Source organism: Zingiber officinale, chromosome 3A (assembly GCF_018446385.1).
Source record: "Zingiber officinale cultivar Zhangliang chromosome 3A, Zo_v1.1, whole genome shotgun sequence".
NCBI classification, from domain to species: domain Eukaryota; kingdom Viridiplantae; phylum Streptophyta; class Magnoliopsida; order Zingiberales; family Zingiberaceae; genus Zingiber; species Zingiber officinale.
In genome coordinates, this window is record NC_055990.1 from 66,637,593 (window position 1) to 66,657,696 (window position 20,104).

General features: G+C 36.8%; 1 protein-coding gene across 2 annotated transcripts; it reads left to right on the forward strand.

Moving 5' to 3' along the window:
• The first annotated feature begins 565 nt into the window (after positions 1 to 565).
• LOC122051960 (ras-related protein RABC1-like) lies at positions 566 to 18,667 on the forward strand. 2 transcript variants are annotated; one of them, XM_042613322.1, is made up of 7 exons: positions 636 to 742; positions 854 to 1,076; positions 1,195 to 1,263; positions 4,052 to 4,117; positions 7,117 to 7,238; positions 17,690 to 17,818; positions 18,288 to 18,665. In XM_042613322.1, the coding sequence occupies exons 2-7, from the start codon at positions 932 to 934 to the stop codon at positions 18,399 to 18,401; spliced, it is 645 nt and encodes a 214-aa protein (XP_042469256.1). In that variant the 5' UTR covers positions 636 to 742; positions 854 to 931; the 3' UTR covers positions 18,402 to 18,665. The 2 variants fall into 2 exon arrangements, with proteins under 2 accessions (XP_042469258.1, XP_042469256.1); XM_042613324.1 differs by lacking the exon at positions 4,052 to 4,117 and having other exon boundaries at positions 566 to 742; positions 18,288 to 18,667.
• The last annotated feature ends 1,437 nt before the right edge of the window (positions 18,668 to 20,104 follow it).

Below are 20,104 nucleotides of genomic sequence, written 5' to 3' on the forward strand. Positions count from 1 at the left end.
TGATGATAATGACAACTTTAGTGAAGAACTCTATGTGATTACTAATGAATGGACCAATTCATTCGCGAAAGGTGATGTGTTATCTGACGACGACGCCTCTTCTGCCTCTTCTGGAGATTATCATTCTATTGCAATAGAATTTGAGGATGACTATGAGTATTTTGCAACATAATTTGAGGATGACTATGAATATATTGCAACTCTTGATGAAGATGAAGAACTAGAGCTCGATTATCCAATTACCAAAGTTACCGCTGAAAGTTCAATGGCCTCCACATCGGCTGTTTCACAATATAATCCACCTCCAGATGCAACTATGGGACCTCCTCAATCTGCACCAGCCACTATAAAAAAGGAAGGAACCTAATGTTTATAATGACCCTGGCTATTATAACTCAAGCATTGAAAAATTAAAATAAATATATAATAATGAAGCATGGATGTTACCATCGGTTCCACAACAAACAGGTGCCATGATAATATTGGTTTAATATAAGATTTCTTTGCGGACGAAATTGGCTTCGTTATGCCGCCGCGGAAGCCGCCCCGCCGCCCCCGCCGCGTTACGGTCGATAAAGCTTAGGGAAGCAAAAGACGTCGGGCTTATCCATTCAAGGAATATTGGAAAGAACTCTTAAAGCAGAATCTATCCCATGAAGCACAAAATAACGCAACGGAGCGAGATGACTTAGAATAAGAGAGGGAAAAGGGAAAGCAATGCATCGCATCGATTCTCGGCAGGGTATCCACGCTTCTTTTCCTCTCTACAATCTGATTGAAAAATGATTCCCAAGTCTTTTCTTTTTTCTCTTCTCGTTTTCTTTAAGTCTCTCACCGCCACCATTGTTACCAGCATATCAAGAGATCGAGGGACACTTGGAAGGGAAAAAAAACCCCTTTTTTCTTCTTGTAGCAGCAGCACAGACTGGAAATGAATTCATCTTCTGCTCCAGAGAAAGGCTATGATTACACGTTCAAAATAGTGCTGATAGGGGATTCCGGGGTGGGTAAGAGTAGCATCATCCTCAACTACACCTCCGATAATAAAGGTGACCACCTTCCGTCCCCAACAGTCGGTGCGTATACCCCTTCCTCCTTAACTCTTTTCCTGAAATCCATGAGGTAGCTCCGTGTTCTTGTTTGATATGGATAACTTAGTCGCATTCTTTTGATGATTTCATTTGGAACTCGTAGGGGTTGATTTCAAGACCAAGATTCTTACATTGGGTGACAAGAAAGTAAAGATTACAATATGGGACACTGGTTAGTTATCTGAAGTGAACTATCAGCATTAATTTCTCTCACTTAAATCTTTCTTGATTTGTAATCAATGTTATTTAAATAAGCAAGGAGATTTAATCATCGAGCTGGCATCAGTTTAATTAAATCTCCAACTATGGTATGAATTTACTGTAGTTTTTTTCTTCTCCTTCATGGCTATGTTTATCTCTATTATAATCTACTATAAGTTTCAGAAATTTATTTTTAGTAACCAATTAATCAAATAGGTGTAAGACTAGACTATTTCAGAAGTGTAAACCATTGTAAACAAATTGGATGAATAAAACATTAATATTCAAAACTAATTGAGTGACCCGAGTGATTGACCTGATTTGATTTTATGGAAGCAAATTAAGAAACGATAACTCCAGCATGCAATGCTAGTTCTCATGAGACCAATAAGAGATGCTAAATTGACTAAAAAATTAGAATATCAAAATTTCCAAAATTTAATTGCTAATTGAAGAAATATCTTTTTTTAATCTCAATTAAATCAAGTATTTCATAGTGGTGTTGGTGAATACTTGACTAAATCATTCAATTAGCAACTCAATTGATTGTTTTGTTGAGTCACACAAGCAATACAAGTGAAGCAGGAGTGGCATGTTTCTCATTCATTATTGTGCCGAGCTAGGGGAACCACCTTGCATCCACTTTTACCTTGAGTTGGAGGGATTGACTCCTGTTCACCCTCATGCCAAGCTAGAGGGGTACCTCACATTCACTATCACACCAAGTTGGGACCACCTTGCGTCCATTGTGTTGGGATTGATGACGTCGCTAGAGGGGGGTGACTGGCGTTTCGTCGCTTGTCGATCGTCGGCTTGTCTATAATATGTTAATATGCTGTGGGAAACATAATATAATACATAAAAAAAGCACAAGAACAAAGACACCTCAATTTTACATGGTGGTTCCGAATCCTTAGTTCCTACTCTATGGCCTAGCGTCTTAGCGGTATCACCATTATGCTTTCTCCTTCTCGGATACCTTTTGGAGGCAGAGAAATCTCTTACAATCTTTGTTCTTTATATGCAACATGAACAAAAAAAAACAAAAGATACAAATGCAAATAAATACAGCGCAAATGAAACAACTTTACAAATGAATGTCACTCTACTCGCTTTGTAGTTTCTTTGGATTGCCTCTTGAAGGTCTGGAGATGCAGTAACACTCTCCTCCAAAACCCCCAAGAATTGACATCCAAAATCCTCCATGAAACCCTCTGTAATAGTCGTGATGGGAAACTACCTAACAATTAATCGCTTGTCACCATCAGTCTATTTTCTTCTAGAATTCGAATGTTGTACCTATAAAATGGCTCTTCTAACTCAACATTGATCACAATAATCGACTACTATTGCATCAATAGTCAAGTTCTTGAACCAACTCAAAAATTCTTTGTTTTGCTCTAGTAGTGTCATTAGTCATCTCCATTAATCTATTAATAATGGTTAGTCAAGTGGATCAGTCAAGTTTCAAATATTTTCTTTACTCCAATAGTGTTATCAATCGACTGATGAATCTCATCAGCTAATTGATTAACCTGCAAACCACCTTAAACTTCAAACTCAAGTTTTTAGGGTTTATTAGTCGATTACTAGTCTATAGCAGTCAATTGATACCTCTGTTTCAGCCTAACCAAGGCTAAATTTTCACTCTACCTAATATCTAATTGACTTCAACTTACCAGGAATTCTTTTGCTAATAGTCAATCAACTTAAGCTGCTGGGATCCTACCGAGACTCCACTATTATGTAGTATACCATCAGAACTTCACCGTTGTCTAGCATCCGATTAACCTTAACCTGCTAGGACTTTCCGTATCATGTCTAACATCCAGTCAACCTTGACCTATCGGAACTTCACCGTTGTCAAGCATCTGATGAACCTTAACTTGCTAGAACTTCCTATCTCATGTCTAACATCTAGTCAATCTTGACCTACCAGGACTTCTCCATTGCCAAACATTCTATTCCCCTTTACTTGTTTGGACTTTTTTCATTATCAGGTGTGTAGTCAACCGTGACCCACTTTGATTTCTAGCCCACCATATTCGCTTCCTCTCAATTGGAGATTTATTCTAATCAACTTTGTTGTTGGTTCGCAATAGCTATTTGTATTGTTTCAGTCTATTGGACTATATTACCAACCCTTGCCTTGACCTACTACTTACTGAGAGGGTTTGTCGATGATTATGCTTCAATGGGTGGTTGGTTGGCTAACCCAAAAGGGTTTATGTTGGCTAAGTACTAATTGTAGTCATTTTTTTTACACCAGGTATCTAGATCTTACAATCCGACTAATTTTGAGATAGATAGTCTGGCCCCACACTCCGGCCAGCCAGTAAATCCAGGAAGTGCAATGGTTCGTGACATAGCGCCCCAGCTTCACTAATTGTAGCCCATGCCACTATATCGATGACTCCATGGACTGAGATGTCGACTGGATGACAGGCTCACCATTCAATCATAGCTAGTTCATAAATCCCAACAACATTTTTAGCGTTAACTGGTATTATAGAAATTTTTTATCTAGAAATGTGGTGAAGTAGATTCCAATCATGAATCTTCATAGCTTAATGTATCTCTTATTTAAATCTGACATTGGCACTAGCATCTTCTGATAAAAAATAAGTTCTTTTAAATCCATGTAAACATACATCCGTAATGTAATATGGTATGTATAATGGTTGTAAGTTTATATCTCCACATGATTTTTCTGAGTTTTCACTGTTGTTGCTTTAAACCTATCCTTCCTTATTTTGCAGCTGGGCAGGAAAGGTTCAGGACACTCACTAGTTCTTTCTACAGAGGAGCTCATGGAATACTTATGGGTGAGTAGTTTATGAGAGGGAATAGCAAGCATCCAGTTAACTATGTGGCTTGTAAGTTACATCCAGAATTAGTTTCCATGATGCTACGAAATTGCATTTACATAACCGCCACCACAGGCAATGAAGTGCCATATTGAAAGTTTCGAGGTTAAGCAACCCTAAGCCCCTTGAATTTCTGAAGAAGGGCATGTGACTAGTATTTCTATACATGAAAGTAGAATTCTGGCTCAAATAACTATTTGTTCTCAAACCTAAAGACCTTATGAAGGTTAGAGAATCTCACTGTGGAGGAATAAGGGGGAACAATCAAATAAACTAGAAGAAAGAGCCTAATAAGTCTTATGTCAAAGCGAGAATATAAGCTTGGACATTCATACAAAACCAATCAAACTTAGCACATTAGGTAACTCCTGTTACACTGATGTCATGTATACTCTTTATTGTAAATAAAAATATTAATAACTTCTTGTTCAGCCAACTAGTTCCACAAGAGAGCTTGAATGTAATTTAACCTCTCCTCTGGCTGAATGTACAAGTCCTCCCACTATCCGAGGGTCATCTATCAAGCTATAAATATAATGCAATTTTGTAAAGAACTCCTATCTCTCTACATCATAGCAAGGTCCATAAGCATTCGTGAAAACTAGTTTATTCTGCGAAGAGAGATCACTAACAAAGATCGAGAGAGAGAGAATTGCCTAGGAGGACTTCTGGAAGGTCTCTAGATATGTCCAGAAAATAGACCACCCAATTGAATAACCCCCCTTGCTGAAGATTCCTCTTGAGAAAACTCCTTCAGAGCACGATTTCCTAGGACTTCTGGAAGGTCTCTAGATATGTCCAGAAAATAGACCACCCAATTGAATAACTCCCCTTGCTGAAGATTCCTCTTGAGAAAACTCCTTCAGAGCACGATTTCCTAGAGAAAACTTCACACCTAATGGTGAAGTTTGTTAGGCCCTTAAGTACATAGATACAGAATATGTTAAGAATTCTACTCATAAATCTAAGAGGATTTAACATTTTTAACCTGACAACTAAAAGCTTTACTATATCCTAATATAAATATTAAAAATTTAATTATTATTTATATAATAAAAAATAGTTGTTAATAAATTTAATGCATCAATAAAAATTTAAAATTAAAATTATCTTGACGTGAAGAGATACATTGTTGAGGTAATGACATTCTTACAATGTCAGCATTGTTTAAGTGAGAAATGACAAAGGATTAAATTGAAAACAATTATAAAATAAATTATTGAATAATAAAAAAAGAATTAAAAGGATATTATTAAGTAAATAATTAAAGTATTTCTAAATTATTTTTTTTTATTTAAAATTGAGAGATTCTTTGGTCTTTCTTTTGCACTTTTAAGGATTATAATTGCTTTTCATTTTGGCCCATTACTATTGCGAGCTTGATCTGACATGTGGGGGGTGCCTAATATACACATCTAAGTGGATCTAGAATTGCCGGGTGCTAAGTGAACCTGACATAGCTTCTTGTCAAATACTTGTTTGAACTTGAAGGGTAACGAGTCCGTATTGGAGCTACGGCGAAGCAATCAAAGAAGTGCATATCAGATCTTCTTAGAAGGTAGGGTGTTGTTTCTTAAATGGAGGAGAGCCGTGAGAGTCAACATGGGATGCACTAGATGCCCCAACAAAATTTTTGTCATGTCCAAGTCTTATGGTGGTCAGTGTCTCCATTTGATGGCAAAATATCGACATGCCACAATTTTTTATATGAAAGAAGTCTCTCTTCGACCTAATAACCTTCCAAATCTAGCCCCATTTATAGACCTAGACTATTGAACTAACTTGGTTGAACCTCAATGAGCTCCTTCAAGAAGAGAGCAACACAATATCTTCAATTCGAAGAAAAGTGGAGTAGTCAGGAAGTTGATGGCTGGAGATTCTGGCGATAAAATAGCAAAAGCTTATCTAAAAGGTTGGGAAGGTTTGAGGTGGGGTAGTGAAGGGGAGGATGTAAAAGCATCCGAAGGCCTTAGCCTACTGAAGCATAGTGTCCAAACATGGAATATGACACTTCACCTCACTGCACGAAGATAATCAATGCCTCTCACCTGAACACTTGCAACAACAGGAGGATTTTTCATATATGTACAAAGCTACCAAAATGGCCTTAGCTTAGGCACCTCAAGCATCTAGGCAATGTTGATGGCTTCATCAGTCATATTGGCCACTAGACCCCGAAGCTCCTATGAGAACCTGGAGGGGATGAGTGAGTTAGTGGAGATGAAGCCACTACACTCACATACATACAACATTCACTCCCTAAGTTGCCATTAAAAATAAAGGAGGAACCATGAGCGCTGTAGGAGCTAGAAGACTAGTAGGAACTCTGACGAGACTCATGCCCCTCCCTCATTTAGTAAGTAGTGAGGAGAGTGAAAAATTGTCTTCATCCTTATTCTGCAATCTAACAAAATGCCACTAGTGTGCATTTTATTGCTTAAAGATACAATTCTATCTCGTTGTCCTTTTCATCTATACATTTTGTCTTTATCATCGCACGGGATGTTTCACTTCTTGTTGCAAGACGTTGAATTATACTTTTTCTCTTACTATGCTCTCTAGTTCCTTTGCAAAATTTTGGAGAAGTGATTATAACAATCATGCAAAAGACAAGTTGTTGGCATAGTTCTTAATTCTATGACTAGTTGGGATTTCCTGTTGGAATATAAGATCTTAGAATTTTCAAAAAGAGAAAGTCTAGTATGTTTTTTTAACCTCTGTGATGCTTTTTTGTATGGTGTGGAATACAATTGAATGGCTAATCACTCACTTTGGTAATTCTACAATATACAGGGGCCAATTATAGTCTATATGGTTCTTGGCCTATATTGTTAGCCAATTTTTTTTTTATCCATATCTAGTTATTGCACCTTTACATCTACTTTTATGTTCTATAATAATTTGTTTTTTGGGATAAATAGTGTTGCATAATACACTAACTTCCATTCACTTGTTAGTTTATGATGTGACTAGGAAAGATACATTCACGAGTTTGGCTAACAAATGGATCGAGGAACTGAAGCTATATTCAGCATATCATGACTCTGTTAAAGTGCTCGTTGGAAACAAATTGGATCTAGTAAGTTTTTATTTTGTTATGACCATCTTTCCTTCTTCCTCATTGTTCTGAATTCTACTGGTCATTGTGTCAAACCATGGATTTTATAACTCTAGGAATGTCTTAAAAGGGTGTGAATATTCCATTAACAATTTTCAAACATTTTGCACCCAGAAGTTTGAGCAATAATTTACCATAAGGTGCACCTAAGTTTTCAAAATAACAAAAGGGTTTATCATACTTTGAAATTTACCAAAGGGAGCACTTGTTTCCTAAAGTGTCCCTTTGTTCAAGCTGCTACATTGGACTTGTTACCACCCAAATCATCATTTAATTGGAAGCGAGGTCAATTAGCTGGCAGCAGTGTTGTAAATGGTGGCAGGCGGTGGAGGGCGGTCAGTGATTGCCTACCGCCTCGACACCTAGGCGGTGCCGAGGCGATTGAATATTTTTTACATTTTTTATACATACAACAACCAAGCCTTTTTCCACTAGGTGGGGTCGGCTGTATGAATCCTTTTACGCCATTGAGCTCTATCTCCTATTATATCATCATCTATATTTAAATAAATTTTATCTTGTTTTATTGTTGCTAACCAAGTCTTTTTTGGTCTTCCTCTTCCTCGTTTGATATGCATGTTTATCATAGTTTCACATCGCCTAACTGGAGCATTTATTGGTCGTCTAAGTACATGTCCGTACCATCGTAAACGTGTCTCTCGGAGTTTGTCCTCAATAGATGCAACTCCGACTTTCTCTCTAATGCTCTCATTCCTTATTTTGTCCATCTTCGTATGTCCTCACATCCACCTTAACATCCTCATCTCTGCAACTCTCATCTTATGCTCTCATCTTATGCTCATGTGCTCGAGTCATAGCCCAACATTCAGCTCCATATAACATAGCAGGTCTAACTGCGGTTTTATAGAACTTACCTTTAAGTTTAAGAGGTACTTTACGGTCTCATAAAACACCCGACGCTCCCCTCCATTTCACTCATCCTGCTTGTATTCTATGTAAGACGTCTCTCTCAATCCCTCCATCATTTTGTAAAAATGATCCTAAATATTTAAATCTCTCGGTTCGAGGCAACTCGTCTTCTCCTATCTTAACAATTGTTTCATTACTTCTAATATTGCTAAATTTAAATTCCATATATTCTGTCTTTAATCTACTAAGCTTAAAACCTTTCCCTTCTAGTGTTTCCCTCCAAGATTCTAGCTTGGCATTTACTCCTTCACGTGTCTCATTTTTTATACATAATATTATAAATAATTATTATTCTTTATAATATTTACTTTTAATCAAATTTATTCATTAAAAATTAAATATTTAAAAATAAAAATAATATATATATATATATATTAAATTAATAGGATAATTTTATTAGATTTTAATTAAGTCTATTTAAATTATCCCTATCATAGTTAGGAGTTAAAATTATTAACATAAAGTAATTTAATTAAACCCTAACTTACAACTTACTCGCGTACTCTGTTTCAGTTGGGCGACAAGTTTGACACATCGCCGGGATCACGCGACGAGTTTGGACGCGTCACTGAGCAACGTGTCGAGGCTTATTGTTGGGCCCGAGCGATGCGTCCGGGTCCGTCGTCGAGCTCGAGCAACGCGTCCAAGCTTGCGCTACATGTCCGAATGCATCGCAGGATCTAGACGCCTCGTCCGAGCTTGGGCAACGCATCCGAACTCATCCTCAAGCCTAAGGCATGCATTCGAACGTGTCGCGGTGGCGAATGGCAGCAACGGCGACTCCAGGTGCAGCGGTAGTGGAAGAAGATGAGTTGCCGCCTAAAGCACCACCTTAGCCTGAGGTGGTGCGGTTGATGCCTGCCTCCCTCTTAGGTGGTCTCCTTGACCGCCATTTAGAACACTGGCTGACAACTAGAAGTGTGTCAAACAACTAGCTAGTTAATTAGAAGTGATGTAATCTGAGTGATATCAATTGCCTAGATGTGATTCTAGTTGACCTGTCACTGTCAAAATCCTTTAGTAAAAAGTGTTTAACGTTATAATATCATATAGGCCTCAAAATAAAAAACAGGGACAAGATTTAAGAGAATCCAAGAGTGAGTGTAATCATGCTCATTTGACATGAATTTGAGGTGTTTAGGGTCATCAAATACTTTTGGCAAAAAAGTGCTTAACGACCCATATAGAGTTTAAAATAAAAAAAATGGATAAACTTAAGGGATCGTAGGACTCAGAATTAGGGAAAATGGATATGGTAGACTTAAAGGAATAGTAGGAGTGCAACTATACTCATTTAGCATGAATCTAAGGCCTCTAGGGTTAATAAACACTTCCTACAAAGTGTTTAATGACAATAAATCTCTCAAAATCTTGAAAATAAATATGGACACTTAGGAAATTTTAAAAGTGCAATCATGCTCATTTGACACAAATTTAAAGCCTTGAGATTTTTTTTATCAAAAGTGCTTAATGGCCATGAAGAAAAAAAAAATTGAATAAGAACAAACTGAATAGAGCCCTTAAAGTGCAACAATACCCATTTGCTATGAATCCGAGGGCTCTAGGGTTTGTTAAACATTTTTACACAAAATTGTTTGACAATGACCAATCACATCTAGTTTATTAAAGTCACTTACATTTGACTGGTAGTCGTGAAACACCTTTGAAAAAATGTTTGATGATTATGTAGAACTCAAAATCATCAAAAACAAATATGGAATGAATAAGGGGACTTCTTAATCCCTAATTGACATCATTCTGAAGAGGACTCAAAATTGGAAAAATGAGTATGGATCGACTTATGTGAACCCTTGAAGTGTAATGCAATTCATTTAACACTAATTTGAGGCCTGCAAGGCCATCAAGCATTTTGACAAAAATTGGTTAATAGGAGTGCAATAATGTTCATTTGACACAAATCTAAGAACTTTAAGATTATCAAACAAACACTTTTGACAAAAGTGCTTAATGGCCTAGATGGCTTACAATCTAGAAAAAAAAGCAAATATAGACAAATATAGGGGAACACCGAGAACATAACAATGTAAAGTTAGCATAAAAGTGTTCAAGACCTCTATTGTTGTCAAGCACATCTGGCCAAAAGTGTTCAATGGTGACCAATAAATTAGAATCAAATCCATTGACTGAAGGCACTTCCAATCAACTAACAAGTTGAGTGATAGGTATCAAACACATTTGAAAAAAAGTACTTGATGGTTCTATAAGCTCAAAATTTGAAATATTAATAGGAGCAAACTTAAGGAAATCCCAGGAGTGCAACAATTCTCATTTAGTACTAACTTGAAACTTGTCGTCAAACACTTTTGATAAAAAGTGCTTGATTGCTTTATAAGGCTCAAAATCTAGAAAAATTAACATGGATTGTCTTAGAGGAAGCTAAGGAATGCAAATATTACTATTTGGCATGAATTGAAGACCTCTAGGGTCATCAAACACTTTTGGCTAGAGGTGTTTGATGACAACTAGCCAACTGGAATCACATCTAGTCAAAGTTGACTGGAACCACTTCTAGTCGATTAATAGTTTTGGAGATTGGACGAAGTGAATTTTGGGAAACATGTGCATCCTTTAGTAAATTTCAAAGAATAATACGTCTTTTATATATATATATATATATATATATATATATAGTACAAGATGATAGATTCAACAACTCTTTAATAATTATGCATGATCATAGAATCTATGTAGTGATCATTTTTTAGATTGTGATTACTAAAGGAAAAGAGATTATCTGCTTGACATTGACACCAAAGAATAAACTTATGTTTATTGTTAAGAGAATTTTATTGATAGTAAGAGGATCTTTGAAGGGGATCCTTGGCGCAATGGTAAAGTTGTTGTCATGTGGCCTAGAGGTCACTGGTTCGAGTCTCGAAAACAGTCTCTTGCAAAAAATGATAAGATTGCGTATAATAAACCCTTTCCCGAGACCCAGCATTGGTGGGAGCTTCGTGCACTGGGTTACCCTTGAAAGTATTTTGAAACTTTTGTTAACGGAATTAGAGAATTTTGTCTATAGAAAATGTTTGTTTTGTTATTGTTGCAATTTTTATGTTTGCTTTATGCCCTTATGTTCTATATAGCAATATGTATCAGAATAAATTGAATCTGGAAATGAATTGCACATTTAACAATCCTAAAGTAGAAGGGAGTAGAGGTCATCTTGTAATTTAACAAATTTTGAACTATGAAATTGCTTTAATAGATAACCGGAAAGATAAAGTGTTTTTAAAGTTAATTGGGTTCATGTGTAAACATAAGTAATGTAAGGGTGTATTTATAATATTTTATAACCTTAATAATATCTATTTATAAGTTGGGGGTACCTAGGGCTTTATGATGAATAATATTCCCTTAATATGGTATCAAAGTATTTTCCTTATAAATAATGTCTCCAAAGGGTTAAGGGGTATTTCGTCATTTATCAACTATTGATGCAACTTTTCACGAGTCCACTCCTTTCTCTCTATACCTCTCAATCTAACTTGCAAGAAGTTCTTTCTATTCCTACATTATTATTCTCAGGGACGTATCTAAAAATTAGAGGGTTGGGTTGATTCCGAGTTGATCGAGTCCATTGAGGACGACATAAAAGAGGTCCGAGTTTGTAAAGAACTAGAGCGCTAAACACGCTTATGCGCAACAGAAACCATCTAGTTCCTCCAGGAGATCCATGCGAAGGGAAAGAAAATATACTAAGTTTTATAAAAGAGAATGAAAGGTTATACCTTTGGTGCATGCTCACGGACTTCAGACAGCTTGGATCTCAGCACGATCACACGTTCGTGCCTCTACGGTATCCACATGAACAAGTATCTCCGTTTGTCTCACAAACTCACAAAAATGGAGAAGAAAATTACCTAAGGTTGTGCTAGCAACCAAGCAAGGTAATTTCGGCCAAGAGGAGTAGAGAAGAGGAAGGAGAATGAAGAAGTAATAAAAAATGAGAGAAAATTGCTTAAGTATTTTCATCCAAAACACTTAATGAGCATGAATTTAATTAATGTGCCTTAATGAACATTCACTCTCCATTAAGGACCACACTTAAAACTCTTCATTTTTAAATTCAATTTCAAAAATTGAATGACTCATTGAATTTCCATTAATCCTCACTTGAGTCTAACTCAAGTCTAATTCCCTTGAGTCTAACTCAAGTCTAATTCAATCGAGTCTTACTCAATTAATCTCATGCAATTTCAAATTCAATGAATAACTATTTCATTAATTTGAATTGACTCCTTGAGTCTAGTTTGAATTGGACTTAATCCAATAATTAGATCCAATTGAGTGTAACTCAATAAGTCTAATTCAGATTAGACTTAATCTAATGATTCATCATATAAACCCATCTCTAAATCTACTTGTTCTTTGTGTGTGACCCAATAGGTTCTCATAATATTGGTAATGTATCCAAATCAATATTTAGATACATAAGCAATGAGTGGCGTCTAGCAAGGCATCATTGCTACCCAAGTGACGAGAAAGTTGAAATCCGACCTAACCTGTCTGTGACTATTATCTTGTATGACTTGGTCCCTCTATCCTTGATATCTAGATTAATTAATGAGGCATAGACCGTGTCATCCTCTTATCAACCATTGTGTTTCTTGATCTCTAAGTAGACACACCCAGTCAAATAAGCTCAATATCTCATATTGACTTATTTGAGCATGACCATCCTTTCTTGTGTCCTACTAATCAAGGGGCCCACAGATATCGCTTCCGTCATATGGAAGGATAGATCTCATCTACATCACTCACATCCCTTCGCAAAATTCATTACATATCCAGTGATCGACTTTATTGTCCACCTTGTTACAGGTGACGTTTGCCGATACCAAAGTACACAATTTCTCATGTAGGGAACTATAGTGACTTTAGGTCTAATAACTATTCATACCAATAGTCACATGAGAATGTTTATGACACTCATATAACGATCCATGAAATATTCTCATGGCAGGTCATTCAGTACATATTCTCTAATATATACTCATGTATCAACCTGATATCTCATATTCATGACTTATGAGATTAAGTCATCCGTTGACCTACATGCTAGTCTCAACGCATTAATATTGTCCTTGTATAGTAATATTTGACTAGGAATAGTTAAAAGTAGTGTTCTATGTATATCTATAATATCTCACTATCAATTCAACTAATTGATATGCTGTAGATAAGAACCTACTAGCCAAGGACATTATTATACTTATTCAATCGACACTGATCTGAAATAAATATAATAACCAATTTTGTCTTTTATTAATAATGAAATATGATACAAAATGAGCCCTTTACAACCATCACATAATTGGTATTAGGGTTAATACTAACAGAGTTCACTTCGCGCTAGCTCGTTACCATCTTATATTTTCCTATATTTCACCGAATTTTAAATTTGTATTGAATGTATTTTTTTCATTATTTATGAAATTATTAAGTTAATGTACCGATAATGATATCTAATTCATAGACATTGAAAATTTGGGGGTCATGGCAGAAGGCCTTGCCGTTGACATTTGCGTTAGAGAGCATGCCGCTGACGATAAGGTAGACGTAGTGAATCACGAGCGCAGCACAAGGTCATGCCAAGCAGCTTGCGTAGGACCTCAATCCATAGTTGCTTGCCTTCGGCATCAACATAACTCATAAGGGTACGTCGACATGGAGGATACGCCGATCCAGTCATGAAACTACTATCACGGGCAACCATGTCGACGACTACACCTTCGTGGGCGAGGGCCTAGAGTGCAACAACAATGTCTATTTGAGAATTTTTTTCAATTTAGCTCACTTCTTCTTTCCAGCCTTTGCAATATCTCCGTCTTTCAAACCCAAGTACAATAGAATAACTTACTGAATACGTTTTTCAAACTGAGAGTAAAATAGACAAAATCAAGTCGTAGATCCAACAAAATCAAGTGATTAACACAAAAAACCAAGGAGGTGGTCGTGCGATGCTTTGGCCGCACGACGACAACCACTACAGCGGCTGAACGATGCTTTGGTAGCAGCATCAACGGCTGCATGATGCTTTGGCCATGTAGTAGAGGCCATGGCTGCAGTCACACGAGTTGGTCATGTGCACAGCCAAAGCATCATGCGACTTGATTTCAGCAGGTTGCGGATGTGGACAGGATGACAGATAAGAGAATAAGAAAAAGATTAAGCCTTAGGGTTACCAAATTCATTGCCCGCTTGTTCTTTTCATTGAAGATGTCTGTAGAGAGATATATAGAGCTAGATACGTAAACAGAACATAATACGTTAAAATTAGATTTATCCCTTTAAAAAAAATATTTGGGTTGGGCAATAGGGCTGGGGCATAGCCCAAGATAGCCCTCATTTAAATCTGTCTATGATTATTTTTTAAATCACCAATGTGGGTCTCCCCTCACTCATCTCTAGCGTTGCTAATCTACCACCTGAGGCACCTCCATTGTGCAAGTAAAGTTGGTGATCGCACCATGACGATACCTCAAGCAGCCCCCAAGAGTCTCCCATTCTTTGTTTGTCAATTGTCACCCCAGATCCCCTAATAATTTAGGCATTTCCGTTTTCATTCACAAAAGGTACTATAAGTGTTCCACATCCTATATACTTCCTCATTTTATATCCTATATATCTTTGTCGGCCAAATACTCTAACTTTGTCTCCTTTTTACCCTCACAGACAATTCTTAGGAATATTTGAAAGGAACTTTTGGATCTAGGGCGATCCTAGGTTCCAATCAATGAGATGGATACTTTCAACGATGACACATGAAAGTGGATTTCTCTTCCTCTAGGGAAGTTCACTCTGGGTTGTAGATGGGGTCTTCTCGATTAAATGTTTATTCATTGTTAACCACTTCAAAACTTATTGCATTATCATTTCATTAGGCAACAACTATGAGAACCCTACATTACTTGAAAAGTGCTTCAAGGAAAGATGTTTGGCTATCTTCAGCTTGTGAGATACTCTCAAGTTCCCCTATAGATACAAAATAGTAGCAAGGTCAAGAGTGGAGATAGAATATAGAGTTATGATCTTAGAGAGAATGCAATTTAATAAGATACCACTTTTTGATGGTTTTAACAACCGGTTAATAGATTTATTGATCAAGTCCTTAAAAGAGTCTATAATTGAATATATTTGTAGCTTTATTTATATAATGTATCCAAATCTGCTCGAGGGAAAGTGTTATGGATTCATTAAGTCAATGTAAATATATGTAATGTAGGGGCCTAAATAGTCCTATATCATTAATAACTACATATAGGTAGAAGAGGGTTACCTAGGCTCTTTGATAAGTAATTTTTGAATGAAATCTATCAAAATTAATCCAATTGGTTTAGGTCCAATCAGATTACTTGTTGGGTGCAAAATGTTTCGTTGGGTGTTTGACCTCCCCTTGCAAAGAGTCGTGCTAAGGCAAAATATCTCCTGTGATTTACCTACCTGTATCTAGCCGGAAGACGGTGATACTAGGCATCCGGGGTGAGTGTTATCACCTTTTGCACTACTTGTTGATAATTTGATGACTTAAACCAGTGAGGCATCAATATGACAGCATGGATTGCATCACTTTAAATTTGACATTCTTTGGTTGTTGAGGCACTTTTTTTTTTGAATTGATTGACCCCTTAGGATGATTGTTATTGATGACTCTACCATTAGCTGTTAAAATACCCCTTCTAAGTTGGTAGACTCACCCTTTTTGGTACCATCTTCACTCAATATTGTTGGTTGTCTAGTCACCCCTTTGGATGTGAACTCACCCTTATAGGAAATGATATGGCAGAAGTTGTGGCTCCCACATTTTTCATGTGGTCAAGAGTCATGCTGAGTCAAAGTCAAGGCGGGTCAGACGTGATCAAAAGGGGATCAGACTTGGCCTAAATGGGGCTTAAGTCTGATCGAACCTACTCAGTACACTCGTCCCAAGGAATGGAGTTTACTCGGAGATAAGTCAACTATTACAACTCGTCCTAAGTCGTCGACATCATCCATGGCTCGGCCTTGGTCGCCGATATCATTCAGTTGCCGACATCGTCCCTAGCTCGGCCTCGATCGCTTACATCGTCCCTGATTTTGTCTCGGTCGCCGACATCATCCCTAACTTAACCTCCATTGCCGACATCATCTCGGATTCAGTTTTAGTTTCTGACATCATCTCGGACTCGGCCTCCGTTGCAAACATCATCCTGAACTTGGCCTCGATGGCCAACATCATCCAGGACTCGGCCTCAGTTGCCGACATCATCCTGAACTTGGCCTCAGCTACCGACTTCGTCTATCCTTAGGGTCACTTAACATCAACCTCCTTCCTTATCTGTCCTGGCCCACACCCGACATGGCCCGCTGAAAACGCAGAGAAGGCGTGTGGATAAAGAGGCGATGTAACCATTGTAACCGCCTCATTAATTAGACTGTTTCTCCCGGAAGACGTGGAGAACAACAGTAAACATCTCGGAGCACGTGGTAAATAGAAGCGCACATCTTGTGGAACGTGCACTTTACAACCCTTTAGAAGGTCATCCACTCCTGTGGGCGCAAGTATGCGCACACAAGAACCCTACTTCTCCTTAGCCAATTCAACCACCTCAAGCGAACCCTAACTTGAGCACCGGAGTGGCCTGCTAGGATCCATCCCCGGTGGCATTCTAACTCTCTTTTGGAGTGTTTTTCAAGTCCTTTCATCCTTCTTACCAATAATCTATGGAGAGCGTGCGCGTTAGCTCATTCGTTGACCGGTGGTTAATGGTTTATCAATAAACCTCTTCCAAAATACAAAGACCTTTGACTTGATATAAAATCACCCAAAATTGAGTTCTGATAAACTTTCAAAACCTTGAACTTTTAGAGAGGAGCAGAGGAGGAGAAGAGTTCAAGAGGAGGGATCATCACAACATTAGTTGGAATGATTTGAACAATTAAAGAGAAGACCTATCTTTATGGGTGAAGGGAAGCCACCAAATATAACTTTCCGTTAATCCTATCCTTTTATGCAAAAGGACATAATAAATTTGGCTGCTTTGGTTTATGTGCATGGGTTCAGATTTGCTGGGCACGTCGACTAGCAGCTCTGCTTTCCACTGGTTGGGAAAGTTGTCCCTTGTTAATACTGTAGAGAAACTCAAGTCATTAAACAATTTAAACAGGTAATAAGTTGCTTGTGCAAATATCAATTCCCTAAGTGACTAAGCTGCCAAGTCAGTGATGATTATAGTTATATCTTTCATAAAGTATCCTTTTGTTAAAATGCCTCAATTCTAGAGAAGCATTCTTTCGGAAAGGAAGTGTTCTCTCTTATATTAGTTCATACATCTTAGTTTTCTTAAACATTTTAACATGGTGTATGTAGTGAAAAGATATAACTTTTCTCCTGTTATCAAAACTTCATTGTATACATGTACAGATTATATTAGATATATTCTCTATGATTTTTTATCAGTTAAATTTACATGCATTAGGAGAGTTCTAGGATGGTTACAAGAGAAGAAGGGATTGCATTTGCAAATCAACATGGCTTTTTGTTTTATGAGAGCAGTGCGAAAACAGGAGAAAATGTGGCGAAGTGTTTTGAAGGACTTCTACTAAAGGTACCATATAGCTCACTAGTTGTGATATATTTGGAAAAAAAACGTGAAGTTTTGACTAATCTTTGAATTATTGAGTTGTATCTGTCACAACTATTACACTGTCTACTCTTTGTTTAAATGCCTATTTGTATTGTCTAATTTTATTGTTAATTGAATATTAACTTTCAACAGTGAGGAATTGCTAAGTTTCCATGTCTTTGGAGGCCTGTTTCTTTAGTTTGATTGCCAGAATCCTTCACTCCAATTAAAAGATTGAGGTCTTCCCTAGATTGGATATAATACAGAAACAACTTATGCACCACTTAGCGTGCATAGAATTAATAATGCTTGAACACTTGAATTATCAAAAAAGGGAAAAAAACAATTCAAAGGAGGGACTTTTGGACTAGTAATCTAGTTTAAACTTATTGATGCAGGTGCTTTGTAGCCAAGGACATTTTAGTGTATCTAACTGCATAATTGGTCTTAGGTTCTGGGAGTTATGGACGAACCAGCAAATGTGATGAAGATGCTGCACGACATGCAGGGAATTCCTGGTCCCCCTGTCTTTGTTCCTTCTTCAGGGGCAGGATGCTGCGGATAAATTAGCGGAACTTCTTGGTCTTAGATATGTTGTCCCGGGAATAAATGAGGGTTGCTGTTCCTACTGATCAAAAGTGTTTAAAATAGAGGTGTCTTGAGATGATGTAATGTAATGGATTGTGTAGTTAAAATGGAGGTGGTGTAGAAGCTTATGGACAAGTCAAATGCACCGAGATAATGAATCATGTAGATGCCTCTAATCATGAAGGTGGTTTAGATTCTGTAAAGAAAAGTTGAATGAGGGTATTTTGTTGCAAACTACTTTGCAATTTTTCTCAAATACTGACAACTTCGAATCTGTTTTTAATTCAACTCCGCTGGAAAACCTAATATCTTGAAGTGTTTCAAGATTTATGGTTTGAGCAACATACGAAAATCAGTTGATTGGGTCTCTAAAGATCCTATGAACAAAACACATTCGAGCTTTGTGGTTCGTCCAGTCGATTGATATGAAAATCAATTGATTAGGTCTAATGATATTGCGAATAGAATTGTTCTGTTTGTGGTTGAGTCGGTTGGGTAGTCGACTAATGCCAATAGTCAACCGCTAATAAGACTGTTTGCTAATGTGGAAAACACAAAGGAGTTGTCACTGTGCTGCAGTAATCAAATTTTGATTGAGTAATCAACTGATGACAATAGTTTGGACAATAAACAACAAAAGATATTGAAGATTATAAAAGGAGAGCTCATTGTAGGCTATTGAAAATAAGATTGATCAAGTTTTATTAGAGTTTCTCTATTGTGTTATAACTTTTAATGTAAATCCTAATGACTCTTGGAATCGTAAGAGATTTCTCCATCTTTCTGAATTAATCTTGTGAGAAAAATAGTAGCTTTCCAATAATGATCCACTGGTAGATCATAAGCCATGGAATAAGAGTTTGACCAATTACAACGCTAATTATTAGAGTGTAATTGTATGTTTATTAGAGTGCAATTGTATGTTTATTTCATTTTCACTACGCTAATTATTTATATGACCTTACTATCGATAGCAATATTAGTTGAGAATCATATTAGTTGGTTTATAATTATTATTCATGTTCCTCTAGCTTAATCATTCACTCCTAACAATTGACTGGTATTGTTATTAGTTGATTAGGAATAGTATAGTTGACTAGTTCATATAGAATGAGCTGAAGTTGAACAAAATATTTATTAATTGATTGAGTAGCCGAAATCAACTAGAAATAATGTCAAACAAAAAATAGTTAGTGAATTATGCTACAATAACATTTATACATTTAATTGTTATTATGAATATTAGAGTATTATTCACTGAACCACATTTATATAGTTTTATGACCTTACTATCGATAGCAATATTAGTTGAGAATCACATTAGTTGGTTTACAATCGCTATTCATGTTCCTCTAGCTCGATCATTCACTCTTAACAGTTGATTGGTATTGTTAATAGTTGTTTAGGAATAATATAGTTGACTAGTTCATATAAAATGAGCTGAAGTTGAATAAAATATTTATTAGTTGGTTGAGTAGTCGAAATCAACTAGAAATGATGTCAAACACAAAATAGTTGAGTGGATTATGCTACAATAACATTTATACATTTAATTGTTATTATGAAGATTATGTGTGCGTGTGCGCGCGTGCAACTTTTAACTTTTGGTTTTGGATCAATTGACTCTCCAATCTCTTTGATCATAAAATTCAAAGAAAAAAAAAGTGACAATCACCACTT